This window comes from Neopelma chrysocephalum, unplaced genomic scaffold (genome assembly GCF_003984885.1).
Source record: "Neopelma chrysocephalum unplaced genomic scaffold, ASM398488v2 Primary Assembly neopelma1_96606, whole genome shotgun sequence".
Lineage (NCBI taxonomy): Eukaryota > Metazoa > Chordata > Aves > Passeriformes > Pipridae > Neopelma > Neopelma chrysocephalum.
In genome coordinates, this window is record NW_020925251.1 from 420250 (window position 1) to 448230 (window position 27981).

The 27981-nt window shown below is 43.4% G+C and overlaps 1 protein-coding gene across 1 annotated transcript; it reads right to left on the reverse strand.

The window, feature by feature from the left end:
- LOC113981510 (creatine kinase S-type, mitochondrial) lies at window positions 1-27981 on the reverse strand. Its single transcript, XM_027708914.1, has 9 exons — window positions 27830-27981; window positions 25286-25484; window positions 23250-23345; window positions 21574-21795; window positions 15915-16000; window positions 8116-8239; window positions 3395-3529; window positions 2933-3058; window positions 1-120 (listed from the first exon to the last, which is right to left on the reverse strand). Exons 1-9 carry the CDS (start codon window positions 27979-27981, stop codon window positions 1-3), a joined length of 1260 nt encoding a protein of 419 aa, XP_027564715.1.

The following is a 27981-nucleotide window of genomic DNA, read 5'->3' on the forward strand; positions in this document are numbered from 1 at the left end:
TCACTTCCTGCCAAACTGAGGTAACGGTGGTGGTACTTTAATGTCTTGACCTCTTTCCAGTTTCTTCTCACAGTCAACTAGATAGTTGACTCCATCAATGACAATCTGAACTAGTTCTACCTACAACAACAAGAAAAACAATAATAATAAAAGATTTAGGCAACATTTTAATAGAGGAAGAAAAAAATTGGCCTGACAAAGGCTGCAAGTAAAGTCAGACCCAAGGACAGTCATGACCTGGGCACAGAGATCACACATGCTGTGGCACAGGGAATATGGGTCACGCACTGATCCAGTGGAAGCCAATAGTAATTCCCTTCTCCCTACCCCTTCTCCTGTTCATGCTGAGTTGGATCTTCTGACGATAGAAATTTTCAAATAGGCCCCTAATTTCCACCAAATTTTGCTCCTACACATATCCCTATATAAATAAACAGAAGTGCTTAAATAAAATGTTTAGGCACGAGTTTAGACACCTATTTCAAATGTTACCACTCTGAGGGTACAAGATCCTCCCCAGACATTTGCTGAGAACTACAGCATGTCAAAGCCTTGGGTTCCCATCTGCTGTGTTCTCAAAATTTACATATTAGGACAAAGAAAGTGAAAAGGCATTGCCATGGATGTTGAGTCACCAGGCAGTTCTCTGTGAAGCAACAAATGCCAGTGTAAGCAAAGAGGTTCTGGTGTTTTGCCAACAGCATCTTGTGAGGTTTGGATTAATGCCTTTATCCAAATGCCTTTGGGCTTAAAAGCTATGGAACATTGGTCTGACATTTGGTAAATGACTGTGAAGACTACTGGCACTTTGTCTTCTATAGAAAGTGGGGGAGTTGCATTTTCTTGATGGATAGTAATGAGATATATAAGTAGCACTGAAATGACTTGAAGAATCATGCAGCGCCCTCCCTTACTGTTTAGCATGCTTAAAGCATCTGTACATATATGCTTACTTTTTGATGGTTTAGACTGTTTTTCTCTATTCTATGAAATACAACAGCTTTATTCAATATACAGTCAGTACTGTAGAAGAAAGAATGTACTGCATGCAAATGGACACCAGTGAATTGCAGAGGATGACCCATACATCAACTGTAGAAACTAAAACTTATTCTATGATATTAAGATATTAGTATAGTTTTGTGTGTCTAAAAAAGCAAAAATTATGTTCTCCTATGAGAAAACAGTCAACTGAAAACTAATTGGAATGGGGGTGTAAGGAGGGGAAGAGACACACTCATTTCCCCAATCCAGTGGTACCATGAGCCCTGAAAACTTCTGGATGCATGGGGTAGGAGGAGGGTAGTGGGGGTTCTTTCACATGACTGGGAGTTGGTAGGATGGCAGGACTAGACTTCTGGCTGCAACCGTTTAGACTAACTGTCTGTGGTGGGTTGACCTTGACTAGACGTCAGTTGCCCATCAAGCCACTCTATCACTCCCCTCCTCATCTGGGACTCGGGGGAGGAGGAGAAAATAGTATGGGGAAAAACCCTCATGGGTCAAGATAAAGGCAGTTTACTAAAGAAAAAGCAAAGGTCATGCATGTGCAAGCAATGGAAAAAACCCCAAAGTTTTTATTATCTTCTTTCCATCATCAAGGGATCTACAACCTCTTCCCAGGAAACAGGGCTTCAGCATGCATAGTGGTTGCTCCAGAAGGCAAAAACTGTAAATAACAAATGCCATCCCCTCCTCCTCTATTCTCTTATCTTTTATATATGAACAGATGTCATATGGTATGGAATAGCCCTTTGGCCAGTTTGGGTCAGCTGTCCTAGTTATGTCCCCTCCCAAGATCTTGCCCACACCCAGTCTATTGAGGGGCGGGAGGGCGTAATGTTGGAGAGACAGCACTGATGCTGTGCCAGCACTGCTCAGCAGTAGCCAAAACACTGGTGCGTTATCAACACCTTTTAGCAACCAATGCAAAGAACAGCACTATGGGGGCTGCTATGGGAAAGTTAACTCCATTCCAGCCAAACACAATACAGTGAAAGCGCATGACTGAATCCTAAAAGGAAAACTGCATGTTAATCCAGTCTTGATTTCAGTGACTGATTCCCTGCGTGGGTTAGTCCTCAAATCCTGCTTCTTTCCTCAGCATTTTACACTGGGTACATCAGGTACCTGTCCAAGGTACAGTACCTAGCTCCATTCCCAGTGTACAACTTCAGTGAACCCCATTCAGAAAGATGGAGAGGAACTTTTTACAAGAACATGTAGTGATAGGAAAAGGGGGAATGGATTCAAACTGAGAGTAGGTTTAGATTAGATATTAGGAAAAAATTCTTTACTGTGAGGGTGGTGAAGCACTGGAACAGGTTGCCCAGAGAAGTTGTGGATGCCCCCTCCCTGGAAGTGTTCAAGGCGAGGTTGGATGGGGCCCTGAGCAACCTGGTCTAGTGGGAGGTGTCCCTGCCCATGGCAGAGATGGTTGGGACTAGATGATCTTTAAGGTCCCTTCCAACTCAAACCATTCTGTGTTTCTATGATTCTATGATTCTTAGATACCTAGCTCATGTCCAGCACTGTAGAGAGAACCTGTACACCTAGTTCATAGCTGTGTACTCCAGCAGGTATTTGGGTATAAAAGTTTGTTCTGTGATACTGAGAAACATTGTACCAAGGGAATTCTGTTACCACAGTCAAAGGTTTTCAGTACCTGCACACTTTCAACAAAATGCCTCAGCACATGATGTAAGCAAGTCACACTTATGGAACTTGCTCAGGAACTTGTCATATTTGACAAACACTGTATGTACAGTAGTAATTTTTTGTTGTGTAAGCCTTTTCATTGGATCAAATTCACTAGGAGAAAAAACTGCCATAGCTCTAAAAAGTGACTCTAAATTCATAGTGAAATCAGAGGGAAACTGACATATCAGTGCAGATCTGAGTTTAAAAGCAAGGAAAAAACCAAATTGATTACCTCTGATCGACCCATGCGGTCCAGGTTGGAGATATCATACACGTCTGCAACAGCTGCTGTGTCTACTCCACCAGTGCCGCGCTTCTGCAGCCTCAAGTTCTCCAGGATTTTTGGAAACCTGGGATCCTAACAGAAAAAATAGGTTTGTTCATATTGTCTTTTGCTTTGCTTATTGTTATTATCCATGATCTAGTACCATCTCCAGAAAGACAGGCAGAGACAGTTTCCTCTGTCTTTGGATTATAACCTGTCTTGGGGTCTGTCTGCTGAGTAGATTAATTTCCATAAAAAATATAACAATTTTCATAATACAAGTGTGCTCAATTAGTAAGGCATTATGCCTGGGACCTAGCTGTTGCACATCTTGAAAACATCCAATTGCTGTAAACTGTCATTTTTTTTTCTTTATAAATCATGTGAAGACCTTATTTACATCACTGGCTTTTTAAACAATTTATGTACCTTGCTAAGGTTTGGCAGCTTTACATGTACTCCAGCACGTAAACCAGTTCCTAGGTTCGAAGGACAAGTCAGAACATATCCAAGACGTTCATTCCACATGAATTCCCAGCCTCGTTCTTTAATTAATCTTTCAACCTATGAAGGCAAAAAAAAGAGAAAAAAAAAAGAAAGAAATGCACACAAACTTGTCATCTTCTGACACTTTTTTATAGATTAAATTCTTTTCACTTTGTATCTATGTTGATGATGAACTTCATTATTCACCAATGGAGGTACATACACATATACTCAAGTAAAGTCTGTTTTGGCTCTGGTATGAACCTTTGCATTCATCAGGCATCAAGTTCCCCAGTGAATATTACAAAAATTTCTTCATAATTTTCTAACTACCATTAACTTGAAGGCTCTTTATCACTTTATCACATGACCTTAGCCCATGAAGCCATATGCTTACATAGTAATTCTGGCTTTTACCTATAGTATAAATGACTTTCTAGCCTTTGTGCTTTTAGAGCCAAGTTGCAAAGCATAAGTCCAAACATCTCAAACACTGTGTAGCAAACAAAAGGAGTCAAAGCCTAGTTTTATATAATTTTCAAGGCGATTACGTGATGCTAGATGAAGGACACTTGATTTCTAAATGCTTAAATTTCACAGCCCTGCTTCCACTATGAAAAGACTACATAGCTCCTCTATAATGTAAGTGCTTTTGCAATTCACAGAATATCCTGAATTGGAAGGAACCCACAAGGATCATTGAGTCCAACTGTTGAGTGAATGGCCTGTACAGATATTGTACCCATGACTTTGGCATTATTAGCACCATGCTCTAAACAACTGAGCTAATCTCAGGGTCAGTAGTTCTAAAATCCAGTTACAAAGGAGACTGAAATCATTATCCTCGGAAATATCACAAAGGTCTATTGACCTTTTAATAAGCTACTATTCTGTCCACTCAGCTACACTTCTGAGACTTAATTCTGTGACCCAAATCCAATTTCAGTTCAGTAAAACCACTGTCAGAAGAGAATCAGATACCTATGCCAGTTCAGGTTCACAAGACCTCTGCAATATAGGCAAATAATTCCATTCTGCAGAAGGATACAAAATAATGGACTATTCTGACATTTCAATATTTTGTGAGGATGCAGAATATGCTCATAAAAAACTAGACCTGATTTCCTGCCTCATGCACTTGCTCTGGTCACAGTTCCCAAAGCTATCTGACCACTTCATACAGCAAGGTCCAGAGGTCCACTTCTCTTGAACAATAGATAAGCACAGTAGCAGAGGAAAACATGGAAACAACATCCCCAAGCTATGTCACTTAGACCATAATCCTGTACGTTTCTCAGTCTCACGGATATGCCTGAGAAGCATACCAGATCCCAGTGAACCACCCAGATGCCAACAAAGCATCAATTAGGCGCTTTTGTTTTTCCATGTTCCCAAACTCACTACATGTTCAAAATTTCTTAGAGATGCTCTGAACTTACCTTCAGGGACCACTTCCACAATCAGATAATCATAGAATCATAGAATGCTTTGGGTTGGAAGGGACCTTAAAGATCATCTGGTTCCAATCCTCCTGCCGTGGGCAGGGACACCTTTCACTAGACCAGGTTGTTTAGAGCCTCATCCAACTTGGCCTTTAACACTTCCAGGGAGGGGGCATCCACAACTTCTCTGGGCAACCTGTTCCAGTGCCTCACCATCCTCACAGTAAAGAATTTCTTCCTAATATCTAATCTAAACTTGCCCTCTTTCAGTTTGAAGTCATTCCTCCTTGTCCTGTCACTACATGCTCTTGTAAAAAGTCCCTCTCCAGCTTTCCTGTAGTCCCCCTTCAGGGAGTAGAAGGTCGCAATTAGGTCCCCCGAAACCTTCTCTTCTCCAGGCTGAACAATCCCAACTCTCTCAGCCTTTCCTCATAGGAGAAGTGTTCTATCCCTCTAATCATCTTCATGGTCTTCCTCTGGACTCGCTCCAACATGTCTCAGTCCCTCCTGTGCTGAGGACCCAAGAGCTGAATGCAATACTCCAAGTGGGGTCTCACAAAGGCAGAGTAGAGGGGCAGATTCACCTCCCTCAGCCTGCTGGTCATGCTTCTTTTGATGCAGCCCAGGATAGGATTCTGGGCTGCAAGCGCACATTGCCAGCTCATGTCCAGCCTCTTGTCCACCAGAACCCCCTAGTCCTTCTTGGCAGGGCTGCTCTCCATCTGTTCATCCCACAGCCTGTATTGATTCCAGGGATTGCCCCAACCCAGGTGCAGCACCTTGCACTTGGTCTTATTAAACCTCATGAGATTCCCATAGGCCCACTTCTCGAGCTTGTCCTGGTCCCTCTGGATGGCATCCCATCCTTCAGGAGTGTCAACCACACCATACAGCTTGGTGTTGTCTGCAAACTTGCTGAGGATTTACTCTATCCCTTTGTTAATAACACTGGCCCCAATATGGACCCCTGAAGGTCACCACTCATCACTGATGTCCATCGGGCCTCTGAGCAGTTGACCACTACCCTCTGAATGTGACTGTCCAGACAATTATTTATCCATCTAACAGTCCACACATCCAATCCATCTCTCTCCACTTTAGAGAGGATGTTGTGGGGGACTGTGTCAAAGGCCTCACAGAATTCCAGATAAATGACATCTGTAGTTCTTTCTTTGTCTATTGATGTTGTCACCCCATCATAGAAGGCCGCTAGATTGGTCAGACAGGACTTGCCCTTGGTGAAGCCATGATGGCTGTCTCTAATCACATCCCTGTTCTCCATGTGCCTTAGTATAGCTTCTAGAGGATCTGTTCCATGATCTTCCCAGGTGCAGAGGTGAGGCTGATAGGTCATTAGTTCTAAGGGTCCTCCTGATCCCTTTGAACTTTTTGGATTTTTAGCTTTTTTTAGATTTTAGAAGTTATTGTGTAGTAAATGTAGATTTTAATGTAGCTGTAAAATCTTTCACACTTTAGAGCAGTACTTAGGACTCACTAAACCCTTTTCCCCCATTTCATATCAAATTTTCTAAATTCTTCAGGCTTGTTTAGACTCCTTTTCAAGGTAGAATTGTAGAAAACACCCTCTGTTGAAGAACATTTGCACCCTAGGCCTGAAGAACAAGATACCATCATAGTCAAAGCAACCTTCAAACCCGGAACCTTAAAGGAGCTCCAAAGACAGTACGTGCCATGAAGAAGAGGAAGATGAGGAAGAAAGGGGTCTTAAGATCCCCGACTCAATTTCCAGAGGGGTGTGCTGGGGGAGGATCTGGGGGGCGGATGGTTCTGGGATTGGATGGACAATACTATAAAATTGTAGAGCCAATAGACACCACGCACACGCCTTTTTTTCTGTATTCCCCATGCCTGAAGGCCTCCATTAAAGACCTGCTCTTTATCTTATCTCTACTAAATTTACCTGGAGTATTTCTTTGCTCCTGATCTTAAGGCAACACTCCTTTCTACCCTTTTAAAAGATGGGTACAATGTTTCCCTTTTTCCAGTCACCTGGCACTTCATCTGGGTGCCAGGACTTTTCAAATACCATGAAGAGTGGTTTGGCAACTACATCAGCCAATTCCCTCAGAACGCTGGGATGCATCTCATTGGGTCCCATAGACTTATGTATGTTCTGGTTTTTCGGGTGGCCATGAACCTGATCTTTACTTACAGTGGGAAGCACTTCACTCCCCCAGTCCCCATCCTGCTGTCTATACACAGGAGAAGTGTGGGAAGAGAGGTTGCCATTGAAGACTGAAGAAAAAACTGTTGAGTACCTCAACTTTCTCCTCATCCATTGTTACCAGTTTTCCAGCACTGTTTATCAGGAGGGATACACCTTCTTTGATCTTCCTTTTCTGGTTAACATACCTGTAGAAACCATTATAGTTCCCTGCTTTCCCTACTTTGCCATGTGGTGTTTGTTTGGGTTTTTTTCAGGTGAAGGTCTGTGCTGGTGTCTTTGAAGTGATATGGGAGTGCACAGTTGTATGAGCTATACAGCAGTTGGAGATTTCCTGAGACAGGAGAGTCTCTAGAAATCCAGAGAAACTGGAGTGAAAGCTGCTTTGCCCAGAGTGAGAGGAATAAAGCAAGTGTTCCAAGGAAAAAGAAGAAATATTTCTTTAGCCATCCAGTGCTGAAGATTGTAATAATAATAATAATAATAATGGCCAGTCTTCCTGAACGAAGATTTTGGGAAAGGTCTTTTTACCTTTCAAGCCTGCGCAATGGATTTTTTAGGTGAGACACAGCATGCGCTGAACTGAGTCCACCCTTTAATCCTAAGGTTCATCTGCCAGGGCCAAACAAGCTTGGACAATGGCAGTGAGGTCCTCAGGACGTAGGTTTGTTTAGAGTGACCTTCTCATAGATGGATGGCCTCACAGGGCTAATGAGCTCCATCTGCCTGGGGGACTGGGAATCGAACCTGGGTCGCAGCGGTGAGAGTCCCGCATGCTAACCACTAGGCCACCAGGGGTCCCCTGAAGATTGTGATATAAAAGCTAAAATTACATTTTACCTATTTTTCCTACAACTCTGATAACAATTTGTTTTTGTTTCCTTCTTTAACTGCTATTAATGTGGGTTGCTATTTGAATTGGTGTTACTTTATTTTGTTGCTTCTGGAGATGTCAGTTCAGTGTTAATCACGCTAAGTAGTGCTGACAACAGCCCAACAATAAACAAACAGGCATAATAAATTCATTGAGTTACTACCTCTTTTAAACCACGGCAAAATCTTTCAAACACCCGTTTCATGTTGCCACCCTTTTCCATGGAGATCACCCTGGTGTGGTCCTCTTCATTAATCCAGACAAGAAATGTCTTGTCATTGTTATGCCTGGTTGAGAGAAAAATGAGCAGCTTTAAAGCAAAAGACAAGCCCTGAAAAATAGCTCTCAGTATCCGTAGTTTCATTACAGTCTTTCAGGACTGTGAAGAGGTTAAGCACTGCAAAATAACATTGCTCTGCATGGTTAAGGACATGAGCTACTTTCACAACTTGATCCCCCATGCCAATGGAATTATGCAGGTTTCTCGGATCACAGTAAGAAGAGCAGTTTTCTCTGATCACATCATGCTGCCATGAAACTGAGATATGAAGAACATGTCTTCAAACATGAACACAGTTGGGGTGTACAGCTGCTAAGGGAACAGGCAAAGGGAGAAGCCAAATTCTGCATCTTAAGTCACTGGGGATGGTTTTTATTGTTCTTAGAAAATTGCGCAGTTAGAAAAAAACTGACTGGGGGCATAGCCCTATGACCTTACTTAATTGTATTGTCTTCTAAATCAAATCCCAGTGCCCTTCATATCACTTAATAACACTGGATTGCCACGTCAGTCAAATTATATCTCCGAGGAAAACAGCTACATTTTGCTTCTGGACACTGCATTAAAGATGCTGGCTTGTCAATTAAGATAATGCCTACAGAGAAGTTATCTACTCTTGTTCCAGACAGATCAGTCATGACTAGGTTTATATAGTTCTAAGTCAAAGTCAAGATCAATTTTCCTTGATTTTCTCCATTTTTTCTATCTTTTACAACAATCTTTCTACAGAATATAAAAAGTGATTGATAAGATTAGACTTGTACACACAAACAGTAGAATATGACCAAGTTTGAAACACATGAAATTTGCAACTTCACTGAGAACCTAAATTGCAGCCTGCCTTTTAATGCAACTCACTTTTCACACTTTGATAATGCAAAACCTAACAGATGCAAGCATCCTGTGGCCTGATATTATAGTTACAGAGGTCCAGTTATCTCATTTTCAATCACATGCAAATATTCAGGGTAGGATTTTCCAGAGATTGACGTTGACCTGACTCAGTTTCTCCTTTATTTAAACGAGTCTTTCCATTGCTTCAAGGAATGCAGAGTGAGACAACACTGAGGAAAAAAAATCTGTTCTATGGCAATACTGCATCATGTTCAGAAGCATATGCAGTATTATTCTGATAAGTTAAACCTGCTTTGTCAGGGAGCAGAAACTGTAAAACCTGATCAAAAGCCTGTGGAAATCTGTGGGGATTTTTTATTTCAGTGATCTTCCAATTAGTTCCCCAGTGCCTATTTAAATGTGAGGAAAATATTTGTTCTAGGGAAATGATAAATCTGAGGCATTCTGTACATTGTCTCTACTACAAAACAGAAAAATCACTAACATTATAAATACTATCCAGGAATCTCCTGAATAAAACAGACCTGATTTTATCTTGTCTTACTTGCAAAATATCCGGCAGAAAGAAAAAAATTGAGTTAGAGTGAATGGAAAATATTTCAGTGAACCAGATTTGAAAACCTACCCTTCTTTTACACAAAACTGTTTTCTACAAGAGTACACATTATGACATCCTCTCTGAAAGTCTTGAACACTCCTAGGGTAAGGAGATAGAAGGCTTCTCAAAATCCCTTTTAGCCTCATTTTCAAGAATTATAACATCTGCATCCAGTTGGTGGCCGGTCACTAGTGGTGTCCCCCAGGGATCAGTGTTGGGTCCAGTTCTGTTTAATATCTTTATTGATGATTTAGATGAGAGGATTGAGTCCACCATCAGCAAATTTGCAGATAGCACCAAGCTGGGGAGGCTGTCGATCATCTGGAAGGCAGGAGGGCTCTGCAGAGGGACCTGGACAGACTGGAGAGTTGAGTTGATTCCAACAGGATGAGGTTCAACAAGGCCAAGTGCCGAGTCCTGCACTTTGGTCACAACAACCCCATGCAGAGCTACAGTCTGGGGACAGAGTGGGTGGAGAGCAGCCAGGAAGAAAGGGACTTGGGAGTTTGGATTGACAGGAAGCTGAACATGAGCCAGCAGTGTGCCCAGGTGGCCAAGAAGGCCAATGGCATCCTGGTCTGTATCAGGAACAGTGTGGCCAACAGGTCCAGGGAAGTGATTCTTCCCCTGTACTTCCCCCACTGGTGAGGCCACACCTGGAGTACTGTGTCCAGTTCTGGGCCCCTCAGTTCAGGAAGGATATTGAGGGGCTGGAGCAGGTCCAGAGAAGAGCAACAAGGCTGGTGAAGGGACTCGAGCACAAGTCCTATGAGGAGAGGCTGAGGGAGCTGGGGTTGTTTAACCTGGAGAAGAGGAGGCTCAGGGGAGACCTCATCACTCTCTACAACTCCCTAAAAGGAGGTTGTAGCCAGGTGGGGGTTGGTCTCTTCTCCCAGGTAACTATCAGTAAGACAAGAGGGCATGGTCTTAAACTCTGCTAGGGGAGGTTTAGGTTGGATATTAGGAAGAAATTTTTTACGGAGAGAGTAATCAGGCATTGGAATGGGTTGCCCAGGGAAGTGGTGGATTCACTGTCCCTGGAGGTTTTTAAGATGAGACTGGATGTGGCACTTAGTGCCATGGTCTAGTAACCATGGTGGTAGTGGATCAAGGATTGGACTTGATCTCGGAGGTCCTTCCCAACCCAGCTGATTCTATGATTCTAAGACTCTATGATTCTATGATCTGGTAATCCCTACAAATATACCAGGATACATTCAGATGCTAAGCATTGCACAGCTGCCTCCATGTGATAGGATGTGTGTGTGTGCACTGTACTGGGGGCTATTATCCCCTTCTCTAAAAATATTACATTTGAGCACAAAAAATATCAACCTTATAAAATAAGAAACAGATCTAAAAAAAACCCACCAAAACTCAAATCATGGGTGAAAAGCTGGACATGAGCTGGCAATGTGTGCTTGCAGCCAAGAAGGTCAACCATATCCTGGGCTGCATCAAAAGAAGTGTGGTCAGCAGGTCAAGGGAGGTAATTCTGCCCCTCTACTCCACTCTGGTGAGACCCCCACATGGAGTACTGCATCCAGCTTTGGGGCCCTCAACATAAGAAGGATGTGGACCTGCTAGAACAGGTCCAGAGGAGGATTCCAGATCATTCAGGTCCAGAGTCCTCAGCACAGGAAAGATATGGACCTGTTAGGGCAAGTCCAGAGGAGGGTCACAAAAATTATCAGTGAACTGGAACACCTCTCCTATGAAGACAGGTTGAGAGAGTTGGGGTTGTTCAGCCTGGAGAAGAGAAGGTTCCGAGGAGGCCTTATTGCTGCCTTTCAATACTTAAAGGGGGCTTATAAGAAAGATGGTGACAAACTATTTAGCAGGGCCCATTGTGATAGGACAAGGGGTAATGGTTTTAAAATAAGAGAGGGTGGATTTAGATTGGACATAAGGAAAAATTTTTTTACAATGAGAGTGGTGAAACACTGGAACAGGTTGCCCAGAGAGGTGGTAGATGTTGCATCCCTGGAAACCTTCAAGGTCAGACTGGATGGGGCTCCGAGCAACCTGATCTAGTTGAAGGGGGATTGGACTAGATGACCTTTAAAGATCCCTTCCAACTGAAACTATTCTATGATACTAACTGGTTTTGTGTCCATTCTTTGTCCAGCTTATTTGGAAAAAAAGGATTACTTTCAACTTGGGAAATTAAAATAACATTCCATATCTCAAAAGTGGGGAAGGGGAAAGGAATTTACAGTGCAATGTCCTGAAACTACTGTCAATGGTTCCTAGCTCCCAGTGTTGCTACAATACAGTTTTAGACCATATTTTTAACCTCATTATGCTCATTTAATGGTTATTCACAGGCTCTTTCTAAGATCAAACTTTTATCTTGAATTAGAAAAAATAGATAAAAAACCCCATAGAAGGACCCATACTTATGGTGCTACATTGTGTTGCTGATATTAATGATTGTTTATGTAGAACCATAGAATAATGGAATTATTTAGGTTAGAAAAGACATTTAAGATCATCAAGTCCAACCATTAACCTAACACTGCCAAGTCCTCCACTAAACCACGCCCCTAAGTGCTACATTTACATGTCTTTTAAATACTTCCAGGGATGGTGACTCAACTGCTTCCCTGGGCACCCTCTTCCAATGCTTTACAACCCTTTTGGTGAAGAAATTTCTCCTAATATCCAATCTAAACCTCCCCTGGTTCAACTGGAAGCCATTTCTTCTTATCCTATTGCTTGTTACTCAGGAGAAGAGACCAAACCCCACCTTGTTACAACCACCTTTAAGGTAGTTCTAGACAGTGAGAAGGTCTCCCCTCAGCTTCCTTTTCTCCAGACTGAACAACTCTGATTCCCTCAGCCACTCCTCATAAGACTTGTGCTCTAGACACTCCACCAACTTTGTTGCCCTTCTCTGGACACTCTCCAGCACCTCAATGTCTTTCTTGTAGTGAGGGGCACAAAACTGAACACAGTATTTGAGGTGGGGGCTCACCAGTGCCAAGTACAGGGGTACAACCACTGCCCTAGTCCTGCTGTCCACACTATTTCTGATCCAAGTCAGGATGCCATTGGCCTTCTTGGTCACCTGAGCACACTGTTGGCTCATATGCAGATGGCTATTGACCAACACTCCCAGGTTCTTTTCTGCTGAGCAGCTTTCTAGCCACTCTTCCCCAAGCCTATAGTATTGCATGGCGTTGTTGTGACCCAAGTGCAGGACCCGGCATTTAGCCTGGTTGAACCTCAAACAATTGACCTCAGCCCATCGATCCAGCCTTTCCATATCCCTCTGCAGAGCCTTCCTACCCTCAAGCAGATCAACACTCCTGCCTAACTTGGTGTCATCTGCAAACGTATTGAGTGTGCACTCGATGCCTTCATCCAAATCATCAATAAAGATATTAAAAAGAATTGACTCCAATACTGAACCCTGGGGAATACCATTTGTGACTTTTAACTCCATTCACCACAGCTCTTTGGACCTGGTCATCCAGTCAGTTTTTTACCCAGCAGAGAGTACACCCATCCAAGGCATGAGCAGCCAGTTTCTCCGGGAGAATGCCATGGGAAACTGTGTCAAAGGCTGTACTGAGGCCCAGGTAAACAACATCCACACCCTTTCCTTCATCCACTAAGCAGGTGTCTCAGTTTGAAGAGACTGGAATGTTTGCTAAGGAGGATGAGTTATGAGATAGACCAAACTCCTCTCTCTCAGCAAATGTAAATCCAAAATTAAGAGGCTCCAATCGAGGAATTATGGAAAAAAGGAAGAAATAACAACCCTTTATTAAAAGATATATGTATGTTGGCAAAGACAGTAACAGAACACAAAAACAACTAGACAATAGTCCTGTACCCAAAAGTCCCCTTCAAAAAAAAAGAAACAGTCTGAATACTTCTCTGTCCTTTAGCATGGTTCTAATCATGGTTGGCAGGGGGTGCTGTTGGATCACTGGAGGTCACTGTACGGGGGGTCTGGGGGGGGTCTCGGATCACTCGAGAAGCCGAAAAAATGGGGGCCCGCTCCCAGTGGAAGAAGGGGAAAGAAAAAAAACAGTCCACCCCCATGGAACTCACTGTTGTCCTTGGTTGACAGTGCTTCAAGGCTCCTCCTTTTCTCCCAGTGAGCACAAAACTCTCCAATGAAATCGCAGCAGGTTCGGGCTGGAGGCAAGGGCAATGTGCAAGCAAGCCAAGGTGAGTGGTCAGGAATGACCAGGTCGAGAGCAAGAAAAACTGACCTCAAGGCTTTTTTTTTTCCAAATGCACACACACAGACCCTGTCTCTGTTCAAGAGAGAAACCCAAAAACTGTTCTCCCCCTTTGTGAGGAGGTCAGCAATAGAGCAAAACTCCTCCCCCCTCACTCCGATCTCAGATGAGCCATCAGTCGGGAATGTGGTTCTGCCAACTAGATCTTTTGAAAAGCTAATTACCCCCCTTCCCGTTCAAACTCCGTCTTTCTTACAGTGGGGTAGTGGAAGAAAAATTCCCCCTTGGATTTATATAACCTATGACAGCAGGTCACCTTGTCATAGAAGGACATCATGTTAGTCAAGCAGGACTTGCCTTTCATAAACCCATGCTGACTGGGCCCGATCCCCTGGTTGTCCTGTATATGCCATTTGATGGCACTCATGATGCTCCATGACCTTCCTGTGCACCAAGGTCGGACTGACAGGCCTGTAGTTCCCCAGATCCTCCTTCCTGCCCTTCTTGTAGGTGGGTTTCACATTTGGTAACTTCCAGTCAACTGGGACCTCCCTGGTTAGGAAGGACTGCTGGTAAATGATTGAAAGTTGCTTGATGAGTGCTCCCGTCAGCTCCCTCAGTACCCTTGGAAGGATCCCTTCTGGCCCCATTGACTTTTGTATGTCTAAGTGGTGTTCCAGGTCACTAACCATTTCGCCGTGGATTATGGGGGCTTCATTCTGCTCCCTGTCTCTGTCTTCCAGCTCAGAGCACTGGGTGCACTGAGAACAATTGATCTTGCTATTAGACTGATGCAAGGAAGGCATTAAGTACCTCAGCCTTTTCCTCATCCTCTGTCACTATGTTTTCCCCCCACATCCAATAAAGGATAGGGATTCTTCTTAGCTCTCCTTTTGTTGTTAATGTATTTACAGAACTATTTTTTATTGTCTTTTATGGCAGTAGCCAATTAAGTTCTAGCTGTGCTTCCTGGACTTCTTTGCCCTTCAGGACTGTCTCATAAGGGACTTTCTCAACCAGGCCCCTAAACAGGCCAAAGTCTGCCCTCCAGAAGCCTGAGGTAGCAGTTCTGGTAACCATATTCCTTACTTCCCCAAGAATTGAAAACTCCTATCATTTCATGATCGCTGTGCTCAAAATGGCCTCCAACCATCATATCACCCACAATTCCTTCGCTTTTTGCAAACAACAAGTCCAGCGGGTGTGCCTTCCCCAGTTGGCTCACTCTCCAGCTGTGTCAGGAAGTTTTCTTCTGCACATTCCAGGAACCTCCTAAACTGTTTCTTCTCTGCTGTATTGTATTTCCAGCAGACAACTGGTATGTTGAAGTCTCCGAGAACTAGGACTAGAGAGAGACTACTCCCAGATGCTTATAGAATATTTCATCTGCCTCTTCATCCTGGTTGGATGAAGACCACCAGGATATCTGCCTGGTTAGCCTTTCCCCTGGTTCTTACACATAAACATTTGACCCTTTCATCATCATTGGCAAGCCCTAAACAGTCCAAACAATCCCTTACATACAGGGCTACCCCATGGCCTCTCTTTCCTTGCCTGTCCCCTCTAATGAGTTTATAGCCATCCATTGCAGCACCCCAGTTCTGTGAGTCAACTCACCATGTTTTCATGACTGCAATTATATCATAGTTTTTCAGCTGTGCAATAGCTTCCAACTCCTCTTATTTGTTGCCCACGGTGCATGCATTGGTGTAGATGCACTTCAGTTGGGCTATTGATCCTATCACCTTTATTGTGGGAGAAGCCCTAATTCCTTTGTGACTGTTTTCAAGCTCTTCTGTGGTTTCTAACACTTCAACAATCCTCGCATCTTCGCTGTGTCTTTGCCTTTATGAATATAAAGGTCTTAATTTTTTTTTCAATTAATCATTTAAAACATTACAACAATATTTAAAAAACAAACTGAACATGCTGTGAGTATCAGTGTAGAGTGGCTGTGGGGTTAGGAGAAGCAAGGAGACTTGTAATATATATTTTTAAACATGACACATGCTTCTATGCGTCACACAACATACCAGATTCCTCTGGCATCTGGCCAGTCACGTGCCATCCCAGCACATGTTAGCAAAGGGGACACTGGCTTATCAAAGAGAAAATGATCCTGGACACCAAAATGGGACCAGAAAGAGAGAGACAAACAGAGAAAGAGAAACAAAACAAAATTGAAGTTTATTAACACTGTCTTATGCATTTAATATGAAGTAATCAATACAATTAAATCCCATAGCATGGCTTGCAAACCTGATTCCTTCCTGACTGAAAGTATGAGAATGATATTGATAACACACTGATGTTTCAGTTGTTGCTAAGTAGTGCTTACCCTAAGTCAAGGACTTTTCAGTTTCCCATGCTCTGCCAGTGAGGAGATGCACAAGAAACTGGGAGGTAGCATCGCCAGGACAGCGGACCCAAACTGGGCAAGGGGATATTTCATGCCATAGAATGTCATGCTCAGTGTATAAACTGAGAGGAGTTGGAGCAGCTGAGGAGCAGCTGCATGGTACTTAGTTGCCAGTTGGGGTTAAACCATGACAGACTTTTCTTGGCACCCAGTATGGGACACAAAGGGTTGAGATAATGGCAGATCTGACAATACCATGTTAAAACAAGTTTGTTATATGCATTCATTGTATTGGTTTAGTAGCTGTTGGTCACAATGTTGATTCATTTGCTCTCAGAGCTGTTGTGCTTGTTCTCAGGGTTTTTTATGTAATACCTTACTTGCTGTATGTGTTCCCTATGTATATTTATTGTCCTTGGGACCTGGGCTCAGATTATGATTGCAGTGTACTTTGTAGTATTGGCTTATGATATGGTAGACTTGCTGGTGGTGAAACTAAGGTGGTCTATGCACTCAGCATTGCCAACACCTCTGTACTTTGGGAGCCATTTACTGGGAACTATTAATAATTACATCTTTTGCCTTTTTTCTCCCAGAGAGTCAACCTATGGGCTAGATATCTTCCTACACCTATCTTTTTTCCTTCCTTCCTTCCTTCCTTCTTTCCTTCCTTCCTTCCTTCCTCCCTTCCTCCCTTCCTTCTTTCTCCAGGCTGATTACAGTAGTGTTTGAGTACTTCACAGATTTCAAATATCCTTTGAATACCCTTGAAACCAATACAGTCCTTTTGCTAGGAAACAGCATGTTGCTGAATATGGTTCAGGTCTTGTTTAAGGTTAAACAACTATTTAAGAACATCATCCAGAGATCTGTCTCAAGGTTGTATAGTTATGAATGGCAGGGTGTGGGACAGTATGGGCAAGTACCTAGGAGAGTGGTCACTTCCATCCTTTTGGAACCCCTGAACAAGTGCAGAATCCTAAAAAACTAGTAAAATATTAGGAAAAAGTATGCTGTCACCCTGGCAATTCCAGAGAGACACAAATAATTGTAAAGTGCTGGGGCCTGGCTAATGCCTACAGAGCCCTGTTCTACACTATTCAGTACCCTCAGGGGGAAGAGAAGGTCTCTGGATTTGATGACAAAACAACAGACACTGCTGCTACTCCAACCCTGATGATAGACACTGTGGCTACTCGAACCCCAGTGACAGGTCCTGTGCTTACTCCAAACCCCGTGATAGACACTGCCACTGAACCAGAGAACCAACCTGTGCTGGTATCAGTCGCCCCTACACACAAAAAGAATTGGATGTGAAAGACATCTTGTTTAGTAAAGGATGACAAGGAGAACAAAGAAGGGCCATCACAGGAACAGGAGGAAGAGACAGAACAAAAGAACCACTTGATCCTTATCCCTGAGTGAGATGTGGGATATACTAAAAGATTTCAGCTGTCATCCAGGTGTATGGCCAGTCTTCGTGAACGAAGATTTTGGGAAAGGTTTTTTTTTACCTTTCGAGCCTGCGCAATGGATTTTTTAGGTGAGACACAGCATGCACTGAACTGAGTCCACCCTTTAATCCTAAGGTTCATCTGCCGGGGCCAAGCGAGCTTGGACAATGGCAGTGAGGTCCTCAGGACGTAGGTTTGTTTAGAGTGACCTTCTCTTAGATGGATGGCCTTACAGGGCTGATGAGCTCCATCTGCCCGGGGGAGTTCCCTGACCGGGAATCGAACCCAGGCCGCGGCGGTGAGAGTGCCGCATCCTAACCACTAGACCACCAGGGGTCCCCTTCATCCAGGTGAGGACATTATTAAATGTCTGCTCCAATGATGGGATAATGGGGATAAGAGTTTGGAATTAGAGGGTAGGGAAGCCAAGCAGCTGGGATCACTTTCTAGGGAAGCAGGCATTGACAAGGCGATTGGAAGAGTGACAGGAGTCCTTAGCCTCTGGAGGCAACTCCTATCAAGAGTGAGGAAAAAGTAGCCCCACAAGGAAGATGTTATATGTCACCCAGGCAAGTGGACTGCATTAGAGAAAGGTATCCAGTACCTCAGGGAATTAGCCATGCTGGAGCTGGTTTATTTTGACCTAAACAATGCACAGTTACCAACAGATCCAGACAAAGTCCAGTGCACATGACTCATGTGGTGGAAATTTTTACGGAGCGCACCACCATCAAACACTAACCTATTGGCAACAATAAGCTGGAGAGATGTCTCGCCAGCAACGGTAAATGAAGTGGCTTGCCAACTCCAGGAATATGACGACAAAATCTCTTCCTCTATCATCTTGACTGTAGAGAAACTGTTCAGGGAGTTTCAGCAATTCAGAGAGGATATGTCCTACTCCCCACCTGTACAGACCCACATCTCAGATTTTAACAGCAGGCATTCTTCCACCCAAGAGGGAGGATATAGAAGGTACACACCATGGGGTACCCTGGGGTTTTACTTGCAGAACCACAGAGAGGACATGAGGAAGAGGGATGGAAAATCTACTTTGATCCTAGAGGCACAGGTACAGGAATTGCAGGGAAAAGAAATCACAAAAGGGGGTTCTTCCAGGAAAGTTGCAGCTCCAGGCTCCAGTGGGCAGTTTTCCAGGCTGAGTGGAAGGGCTGATCTACCTCCTGATCATATGGGAAGAAATTGTACTGTGTACCCTAATGCCATCAAGCTATGCAGAGGCAGAAGCCATTTGCATTTCCAGAGTGACAGAAGGATTCCAATGGCTGACTGGAGGTTGAAATCAGCATCACTGGGAATGAGTGGCAAAAGCACCCCATTGTGACTGGCCCAGAGGTTCCATGAATCCTTAGCATAGACTATCTCAGGAGAGGGTATTTCAAGGACACAAAAGGGTGTCGGTTGGCTTTTGGTGTAGCTGCCTTGGAGACAGAGGAAATTAAGCAACTGTCTACCTTACCCAGTCTCTTGGAGAGGGGCTGCTGAAGGTCAAAGAACAACAGGTGCTAATTGCTACTACAATGGTGCAACGGCTGCAATATCGCACTGAGACTCATCCATAAGCTGATTCATCTACTGGAGAGGCAATGAGTGAGTAGCAGGACCCACTTATCCTTTAAGAACCCCGTGTGGTCAGTCCAAAAGTCTAATGGAGAATGGACAGTAACAGTAGATTATCATGGCCTGAATAAAGTCATGTCACTGCTGAGTGCTGCCATAGCAGACACACTAGAAAGTCTATGCAAACTGGAGTCAAAGGCAGCCCAGTGGTATGCCACAAATGATGCCGCTAATCCATTTTTCTCAATGTCTTTGGCAGCAGAGTGCATGCCACAGTTCACTTTCACTTGGAGAGGCATCCAGTACACCTGGAATTGACCACCCCAGTGGTGGAAACACAGTCCTACCATCTGCCATGGCCTAATTCAAACTGCACTGGAACCAGAATTAACAGCTATTTTATTTTCTGCCAGTACCACCCCTCAAGCAGAGCTTCTAAGTTAAGAACCTCTTTTTGTTAACACAATGTAGTGGGTTTCTGTGTCTGGGCTTTGGTAGCGGGGGGGCTACAGGGGTGGCTTCTGTTAGAAGCTGCTAGAAGCTTCCTCTGTCCCGTGGAATCAATGCCAGACAGCTCCAGGATGGACTTCCTGCCGCTGGCCAAGGTCGAGCCAATTAGGAGTAATAGTAATGCCTCTGTGATAACATATTTAAGAACAGAAGGTTGTGGCACAGAAAGAATTCCAGCCAGGGAAGAGCAGAGTGAGAACATGGGAACAACAAAGTAGACAGCAAGGTCAGTGCAGAAGGAGGGGGAGGAATGCTCCAGGTGACAGAGCTGTGGCCCCTGTGGCCTGTGGTGAAGACCATGGTGGAGCAGGCTGTCCCCCTGCAGCCCATGGAGGAGCCCATGCTGGAGCAGGTGGATGCATGAAGGAGGTTGCGACCCCGTGGGAGGCCCAGGATGGAGTAGGGTCCTGCCGAAGACCTGCAGTCCATGGAGAGGGAAGCCCACACTGGAGCAGGTTTTTCCTGGGTAAGACTTCTGGCCCCTGTGGGGACCCACGGAGGTACAGTTCATTCGTGAAGGACTGCCCCGTGGAGGAGTGACCCACAGGACAGCAGTTTGGGAAGAACTGCTGCCCGAGGGATGGACTCATGCTGGAGAGTTCCATGAAGGACTGTCTCCCATGGGAGGGACACCACGGGAGCAGGGGAAGGACTCCTCTCTCTAAGCAGCAGCAGAAACAACAACTGACTGCAACCCCCATTCCCCATCCCCCTGCACCGCTGCAGGGGAGGAGGGAGAACGTGGAAGGAGGGGTGGGGGGAAGGTGTTTTTAAGACTGTTTTATTTCTCACTCTTTGGTTCTTATCCTGTTAGTAATAAATTTAAGTACTATCCCCACTTTGAGTCTATTTTGCCTGTGAAGGTAATCTAAGTGACCTCTCCCAGCTCTTATCTCAACTCATGAATCCTTAGCTGTTTTTTTTCTCTCTTCTCTGTCCAATTGCAGAGGGAGAGTGAGAGAGCAGCTTTAGTGGGTACCTGGCATCCGGTCAGGGTCAACCCACTACACACATGAAAATCTAAAAAGACTTTGTAAGAATAATTTTCATATAAATATTTGATCTACCCATAGCAAAACAGAGAGTAGAAGAAAAGAAGAAAGGAAGGCAAGGAAGCAAGACCAAACTTAACACTAGGGACCTTATGTCTCCTCAAAACTTAAGGAGAGGTATAATTCTCCGCACTCTACTCCTATGAGAAAATGAAGCTTTCTCTCTTTCACACACACACACACACACAAACACACATTCTCTCTCACTCTTTCTTTCTCTTAATGCTTTCAGAGACTTTTATCTTTAGTTAGTCATCCTTGCTGTAAGTTTCTTTAAATTGCAATTGGATGGTCTTTCAGATTCTGGAGGTCCCTTTTGTCAGAGGAATCTCTGGAGATATATCATCTATTTGATGAAATTGAGAGTTGCTAAATTAACAAAGGACTAACTAAAGATACAATTCATTGTTTGTAGTAGAAATCCTGATTTACCAACAACTGTTTTTAAAGAACCCTAAACTAAAATACTTATGCTTGTACATTCATGTCCCTGTGTTTTATTTTCTGTCAAATTATACTCTGAATTTATGAATATCATGATCTGTGTGTGTGTGTCACATTGAGAATTTGGTTCTTAGACTGCATGCTTGCTACCCTTGACCTTAGAGATCCCAAATGTGTAGATATCATTTGAACTAATTTCTCCAAATCAGTTTCATTTTGCATTTTCTCTGAGTGTACATGTGGCTCTTATTCACATGCAAAAGTCCTACATGTCACATGGAGCTATACTTACATCAATAAGCTGCTGCTGATCCTTCTCAGACATATTGGTCAAACTATAGTACTTTCCAGAAAGGTCTCCTTTCAGTCCAGCTAGAGCAGTGACTACAACATTTTCTACTTCTCTTCTCTCTGCCCTGGTACAAGCTGGAGGAAGGCTGAGGCCCCGGATGCTACGACCAGTACGTACACGTGATGAGAGGACATAGCGCTCATCAAATTGACCATGGGTGATCTGAAGGAAGAATATTTTTTAATTTACATACAGTTCCCCATTTTGTATGCCACCATTTAAAAACCCCATGATACAAAAATGGGTCATCTTTCTGCCCAGGGAACATGACTTTTCCTAGATATCACAAAACATTAGGAACCCCTCAGTGTTTCAGATACTAAGGGGTTTTTTAGGAACTCCAAAGTTCTTTTGCTGACTGAATGTGGCAAAGTAACCAGCTGATCCTTCTTATCTCCAGCATGGAATACAAAAAGATCTGAGCAGCTTTTGGAAATATGGATATGAACACAGAAAGAAGGCCAGGTATGGAAGTTCTTTTGAAAGAAGAAAGACCAAGATGATGCTAATCAACACCGTTATTGAACGATGAAGGAAATATTAAGCAATGGCTAAGACTTGACTATGTGTGTGCAGGAGGGGGGAATGCTTTCACTCTGATCCTTAAATACATGGTTAACTTTAGCTCATGAACAGGTTCACAGTGCCATTAGGCAGAGGCCCAAATGTTTTGTAACAGTTGAGATCAATCCCTCTGTTAAGAACAAGGTAGGATGCAACTAACTTCTGTTAGGGCCATGAGTGCACCAAGGAGCTCTGCAAACCTCTTTCACCCTCTCTCCACTGGGTTTTAGCCAGCTCTGATATTGTACACCTGTGTAACCATGAATCCAACAACTTTGAAAAGAGTTGTCTGAAAAAGATCTGTGAGAAGTTTCATTTGCACTATTTATACCTTGATTTGAGCTGCATTTAATCTAAGGCACCCTCAGTCCTTGCCTGAGCTACTTTGTAGGTGTGCCTGTGCCTGTGCCTGGCCTTGTACCTTGTTTATCCTGACCCTGCCTCACTGACCTGACCTCAGATTTGCCTTGTCACTATGGGCTTTTCTGTCAATCATTGGCCTGTTGACTGAACCTGGTTTACCTGTTCTCTTCTTGCTCGGGTACTGTGGAAATGTGCCCTTGGTGAGCCCACTGTTTTGCCTGTCTTGCTATCACTTTTGGCTCCTGGCTTGCTCCTTTTGCACAGTCTTATGCCTCTGACACTTCTGCATAATGTCAGGGTGTAATTGAATAAAGTAGTCAGGTGAACACTACAGTAGTCAGGTGAAAGTGGTCCAGTAAAGAAAGGAAATTAGAAGAGAACAATAAGGAAGAGAAAGAAAGGCCATGCAGATGCTAACCTGGTTTGTCCTTTGTCAGATGCTGAAAACCCCAGCAAACCTAAGCTATAAACTAACAGGTTTGCAATAAAAAAGGACAGAACCAGAGCTTGCTTCATTTAGACATACTCCCTGTGGGATGCGCCATTTCAGTAATTTGTGGCATCCCAGTTTCTTTAGCCAGTTTCTTTAATTTCTTTGGAGTTGGATCAGGGTAAAAAAAGTACTATTACATTCAATATTATCATTGTAAGGAGCAGCACCGAATCTCATTATTTTATTTAAATCCTACCTTGGATGCATCCAGGTCTGTGTGATGCTTCATTGTGCATGGATCATAGCCATTATGCCTCACTTTAATGACAGGGTCAAAAATCTCAGCAAATACCTATGGAGTCAAGAGAATCTACAAAAAGTCTTCAGTATGATAGAAACATTTTAATGCACTAACTTCAGTCACAAGGGAAATCCCTTGGTACCAGCTCCTGGATGACAGTCATGGATGTCAGCAAGTGCTGACGGGGTAAATATAAAAGGAAGGGTCATATGTGGATTGTATCTTTGAAAACTGGTCTCTGAAAAAATTATCTCTCAAAACCTGATCTATTTTCAATAGATCTCTTGTTTATGTAGCAGAGGGTAACTACCAGTAGTTTGCCATGAGTTTCTCAATTGCTCTTTCTCCTGTATCTTAGAAGCAGAACATGGAATTTCATCCTCTGTCTCCTAACAATAAATTGGGAGATTGTACCAGGAACAGTGTGGCCAGCAGGACCAGGGAAGTGATTCTTCCCCTGTACTCAGCGCTGGTGAGGCCACACCTCAAGTACTGTGTCCAGTTCTGGGCCCTTCAGTTCAGGAAGGATATTGAGGTGCTGGAGCAGGTCCAGAGAAGAGCAACAAGGCTGGTGAAGGGACTTGAGCACAAGTCCTATGAGGAGAGGTTGAGGGAGCTGGGGTTGTTTAGCCTGGAGAAGAGGAGGCTCAGGGGAGACCTCATCACTCTCTACAACTCCCTAAAAGGAGGTTGTAGCCAGGTGGGGGTTGGTCTCTTTTCCCAGGCAACCAGCAGCAGGACAAGAGGGCATGGTCTTAAGCTCTGCTAGGGGAGGTTTAGGTTGGATATTAGGAAGAAATTTTTTACAGAGAGAGTAATCAGGCATTGGAATGGGCTGCCCAGGGAAATGGTGGATTCACCGTCCCTGGAGGTTTTTAAGATGAGACTGGATGTGGCACTTAGTGCCATGGTCTAGTAACCATGGTGGTAGTGGATCAAGGGTTGGACTTGATGATCTCAGAGGTCTTTTCCAACCTGGTTGATTCTATGATTCTGTGAGATTATCGGTTGTGGATTTCAGTCATTTTGACCTAAACAGTGCTTACTTTAGTTACAAGCTTATTCTAGTTACCACAGATAGGTACTGGATGTGGTGGCAACCAGATCAAATTTCAGGATTTATTAGCAACTAAAATACACATTCAGTCCCCAGGCAGCTTGTGCCCTGTTCTTAGGTCATATAAGAATACCTGTCTTCACTGCCATTGACTACTGGTGCTAGTTAGAACCATTTAGCACAGGTATGTCAACACTGATCACAATCACACCTTCCTTCTGCTGTGCAGTAATAACTCTAGCAGAGCTTTTCAAGGCAGACACCGTGTCTAAATAAGCAAAACAAATCACAGAATCTGGTTGTCCCAGAATACCAGATGTCTTCTTTCATCTCCAGCAGCCTAGCATTTGGGATACTATTAAGAGATTGTATAATAATAGATACTGTTGTATGGTAGACTGAAGGAAGCAGACCACAGAGGTAAATAAAAATAAGGATTTTCTTCTTTTTTCCATCCTAATACTGTCTTTGGTTTTTGTCATGGTCCAATAGTTATGGCTGAAAGATGCCTGGCACTTCACAGAAGCCATTTTCTTTTCAGTTCTGCCTCAGCTGTTTTACAGTGCAATTTCCATATTACCTTTATTTTGATGTCTTTTGTTGTTTTTCCATAAACTATGTTTAGTATTAGGAAAGAGAGCAGCTGTTGGAGGCAAATAGAGGATTGCTCCCAAGCAGCCACATTTTATTGACTTTGAGTGCAGTAGAGGGCTCCTTTAGCAATGCCTCATATTCAATGCATTTCCTAATATAGAATAGCATTCAAATCCTCATAAAGAGTAGGGAAAACGTACATGGCCTGCCCTTTATATATCATCTGGGATACAATTTTTCTTAGGAGTCCATATTCTACTATGAATGTGTTCATATAATGAGCTCTTGAGAACTATACCATACAAACTGAAACAAATATGATAACGTGAAAATATTTTACCTCATAGGATTCTTCATCACCTGCAACCATACCCACAGTTTTAATGAAAGGATGGCCAGGATTGTCAACCCCAGTTTGGATACACTGGTCTAGGGTGTAGCCATTGGGAGTGATCTTGTCCCTTAGCCTAGCATAAATTGCTGGTGTGAGGCATTCAGCCATGCAGTTGTTATGTTTGCGGAGATCAGGATAGTCTGCACTGAAGAGAAAAAAAAATATAAGCACTTAATATGATATCTTTAAACAGTAATCCTTGCTAGTTTAAGAAACTACTTCATCGATCAGGAAATATGTAGTACACAGCATAGCTGAAAAATATAATTAGTTCTTGGTTTATACATATATTTGGTTTATGTGGCAAGATTTTTTTTTGGGGGGGGGCTGTAGGAATGGCTTCTGTGAGAGGAAATTAGGGGCTGCCTCCATGCTCAAACAGAGCCAGTTTCAGCAGGCTCCAAAATGGACCCACCACTGTCCAAAGCTGCACCAATCAGTGAAGCTGGTGGTGCTTCTGTGATAACATATTTAAGAAAGGGTAAAAAACACTGCCATAGCAGTTGTGATAGACAGAAGTAAGAAAAGATGTGAGAAAAACAACCCTGCATACACCAAGGTCACTGAAGAAGGAGGGGGAGGAGGTGCTCCAGGTGCCAGAGTAGAGATTCCCCTGCAGCCCCTAGTGAAGACTGTGGTGAGGCAGGCTGTCCTGCAGCCTGTGGAGGATCCCACACCAGAGGAGATGGATGTGCCCTGAAGGAAGCTGCAGCCCATGGTGAGCCCATAATAGAGCAGTCTCCTGGCAGGAACTGCGGCCCATGGAGAGTAGCCCATGCAGGAGCAGGTTTTCTGGCAGGAACTGTGGTCTGTGGAGGACCCGTGCAGGAGCAGTTCTTGAAGAACTGCAGTTTGTTCTTGGGTTCTTGGGAAGGATCCTCATTGAAGTTCATGAAGGACTGTATCCCATGGGATGGAACCCACTCTGGATCAGGGGAACAGTGTGAGGAGGAAGTAGTGGCAGAGACATAGTGTTATGAGCTGATCAGAACCCCTATTCCCCATCCCTGCCTATGCCACTTGGGGGGGAGGAGACAGAAGAGTTAGGAGTGAAGTCGAGCCTGGGAAGAAGGGGGGGGTGAGGGAAAGGTGATTTTAGTTTTGGTTTTATTTCTCGATATCCTACTCTGTTACAATTGATTGGGGATTAATTAAAGTATTCTTCCCCAAGTCAAGTCTGTTTTGCCCATGATGGTAATTGGTGAGAGATCTCTTTGTCCTTATCTCTACCCATGAGGTTTTTAATCTTATTTTCTCCCCCTGTCTTGCTGTGGAGGGGGAGTAAGAGAGTGGCTATGCGGGTGTATGGCAGCCAGCCAAGGATAACCCATCACAATACATTGCACTGAAATTTAGGACGGGAGGAATATTGAACTCACACAAAGTACTCCACACTGCACTGCTGGGCAGCCCCACTAACAGACAATTGGAGTAACTAGAAAAATGAATCCTTGAAAGTGTATTAAACCCTATTAAATCTCTGCTGAGACACTTATTGAAAATTAAAATCTAACATTTTTTTGTTCAAGTAGGAAATTAATTATGTTTAACTGGATAAGAGTTCTCATTCTGAACTGAGATATTCTTGCAGCTTCGTGGACATCAGTGTAACTGTCTGATCTATATCTGCTGGGAATCTAACTATTTTACAGTATCTGGGGTTCTTTTAATGGTTTTATTTACAAAAAGCTGTACAGTATAATAAAGCAGAGAAAATGACATTATGCTTTAGTAAATCATTTTTGTGAGTCAGATCACATTTACCTTGTTTTGATAAATTTGCTTTATGCACAACCCCATTAGTTTGATAAGAGTTTATTTGAACTAAGATACTATTTGCCATGTAAAAAAAAAAAAAAAGTCTGTCAAAGCCTGGTCCTTTCTTTTGGGTGGTTTGGTTTGGTTTTGTTGTTTTTTTTTTCACAAATATGGTCAGCAAAGTCAACTTACATATCTGTAGTTAGTTTTTAATTATCAACCAACTAGGTTTTAAACAGAATTAGGAATACTTCAAATACAGTAGTTATGTAAGAAATTTCTTTACTATTTGCATCATTAAAATACTTTTATGGCTCCTAATATTAGAATCTATGCAATCGGCATGTTCAATAGACACTGAAAGCATTCAAGAGCCGACAAGATAAAATAAGGACTGATTTGGTGCTTTGCCTAAAAATTGAACCATTTTTCAGGCTTGTCATTGTTTGGCTATGTTTTTGTAAGTGTGTTGATATGATCTCACATCCCTATTTTCTGTCCTTGAAGGCCATTGTCAGTGCTATCTAAAACTGGGGTTATTAATAAAGGATGCTGGGTTTTAGGTTGACAGTTAACAATCCATATGCAGAAACATAGATTGTATGTTTGCATGAGGGAATAGGTAGTCTGCAGCTTTAATGGGGATCTTCCTCCTCCAAAGAGTTAAATGCTATGCCTAGCCCAGTGAACTGGGTGCTATGCTCAGCTGACTACTTAACCCAAAGGGCTTACCTTGGAGGGAAGAGTTTTCGTTTTTCTTGAACAGCAGCCTTAACATTTTGCTTATTGAGGAGGTATCCAGTGGTTAGGATCCCTGTGCCTGCTGTTGCAAAGAATGCAGCTGTTGCACGGCCAACCAGGAGACGACAGAATGTGCTAGCCAT

Bases quoted from the DNA above. Each gene is read 5' to 3' on its own strand.
- LOC113981510 (XM_027708914.1), bottom strand. From the start codon at position 27,981: ATGGCTAGCACATTCTGTCGTCTCCTGGTTGGCCGTGCAACAGCTGCA. The intron at 8,240-15,914 runs GTATGTTGTGTG...TCTCTCAACCAG, and splicing joins CCAGATGCCAGAGGAATCTG to GCATAACAATGACAAGACAT. The intron at 3,530-8,115 runs GTAGTAACTCAA...TTGCCTTCATAG, and splicing joins TTTGCCGTGGTTTAAAAGAG to GTTGAAAGATTAATTAAAGA.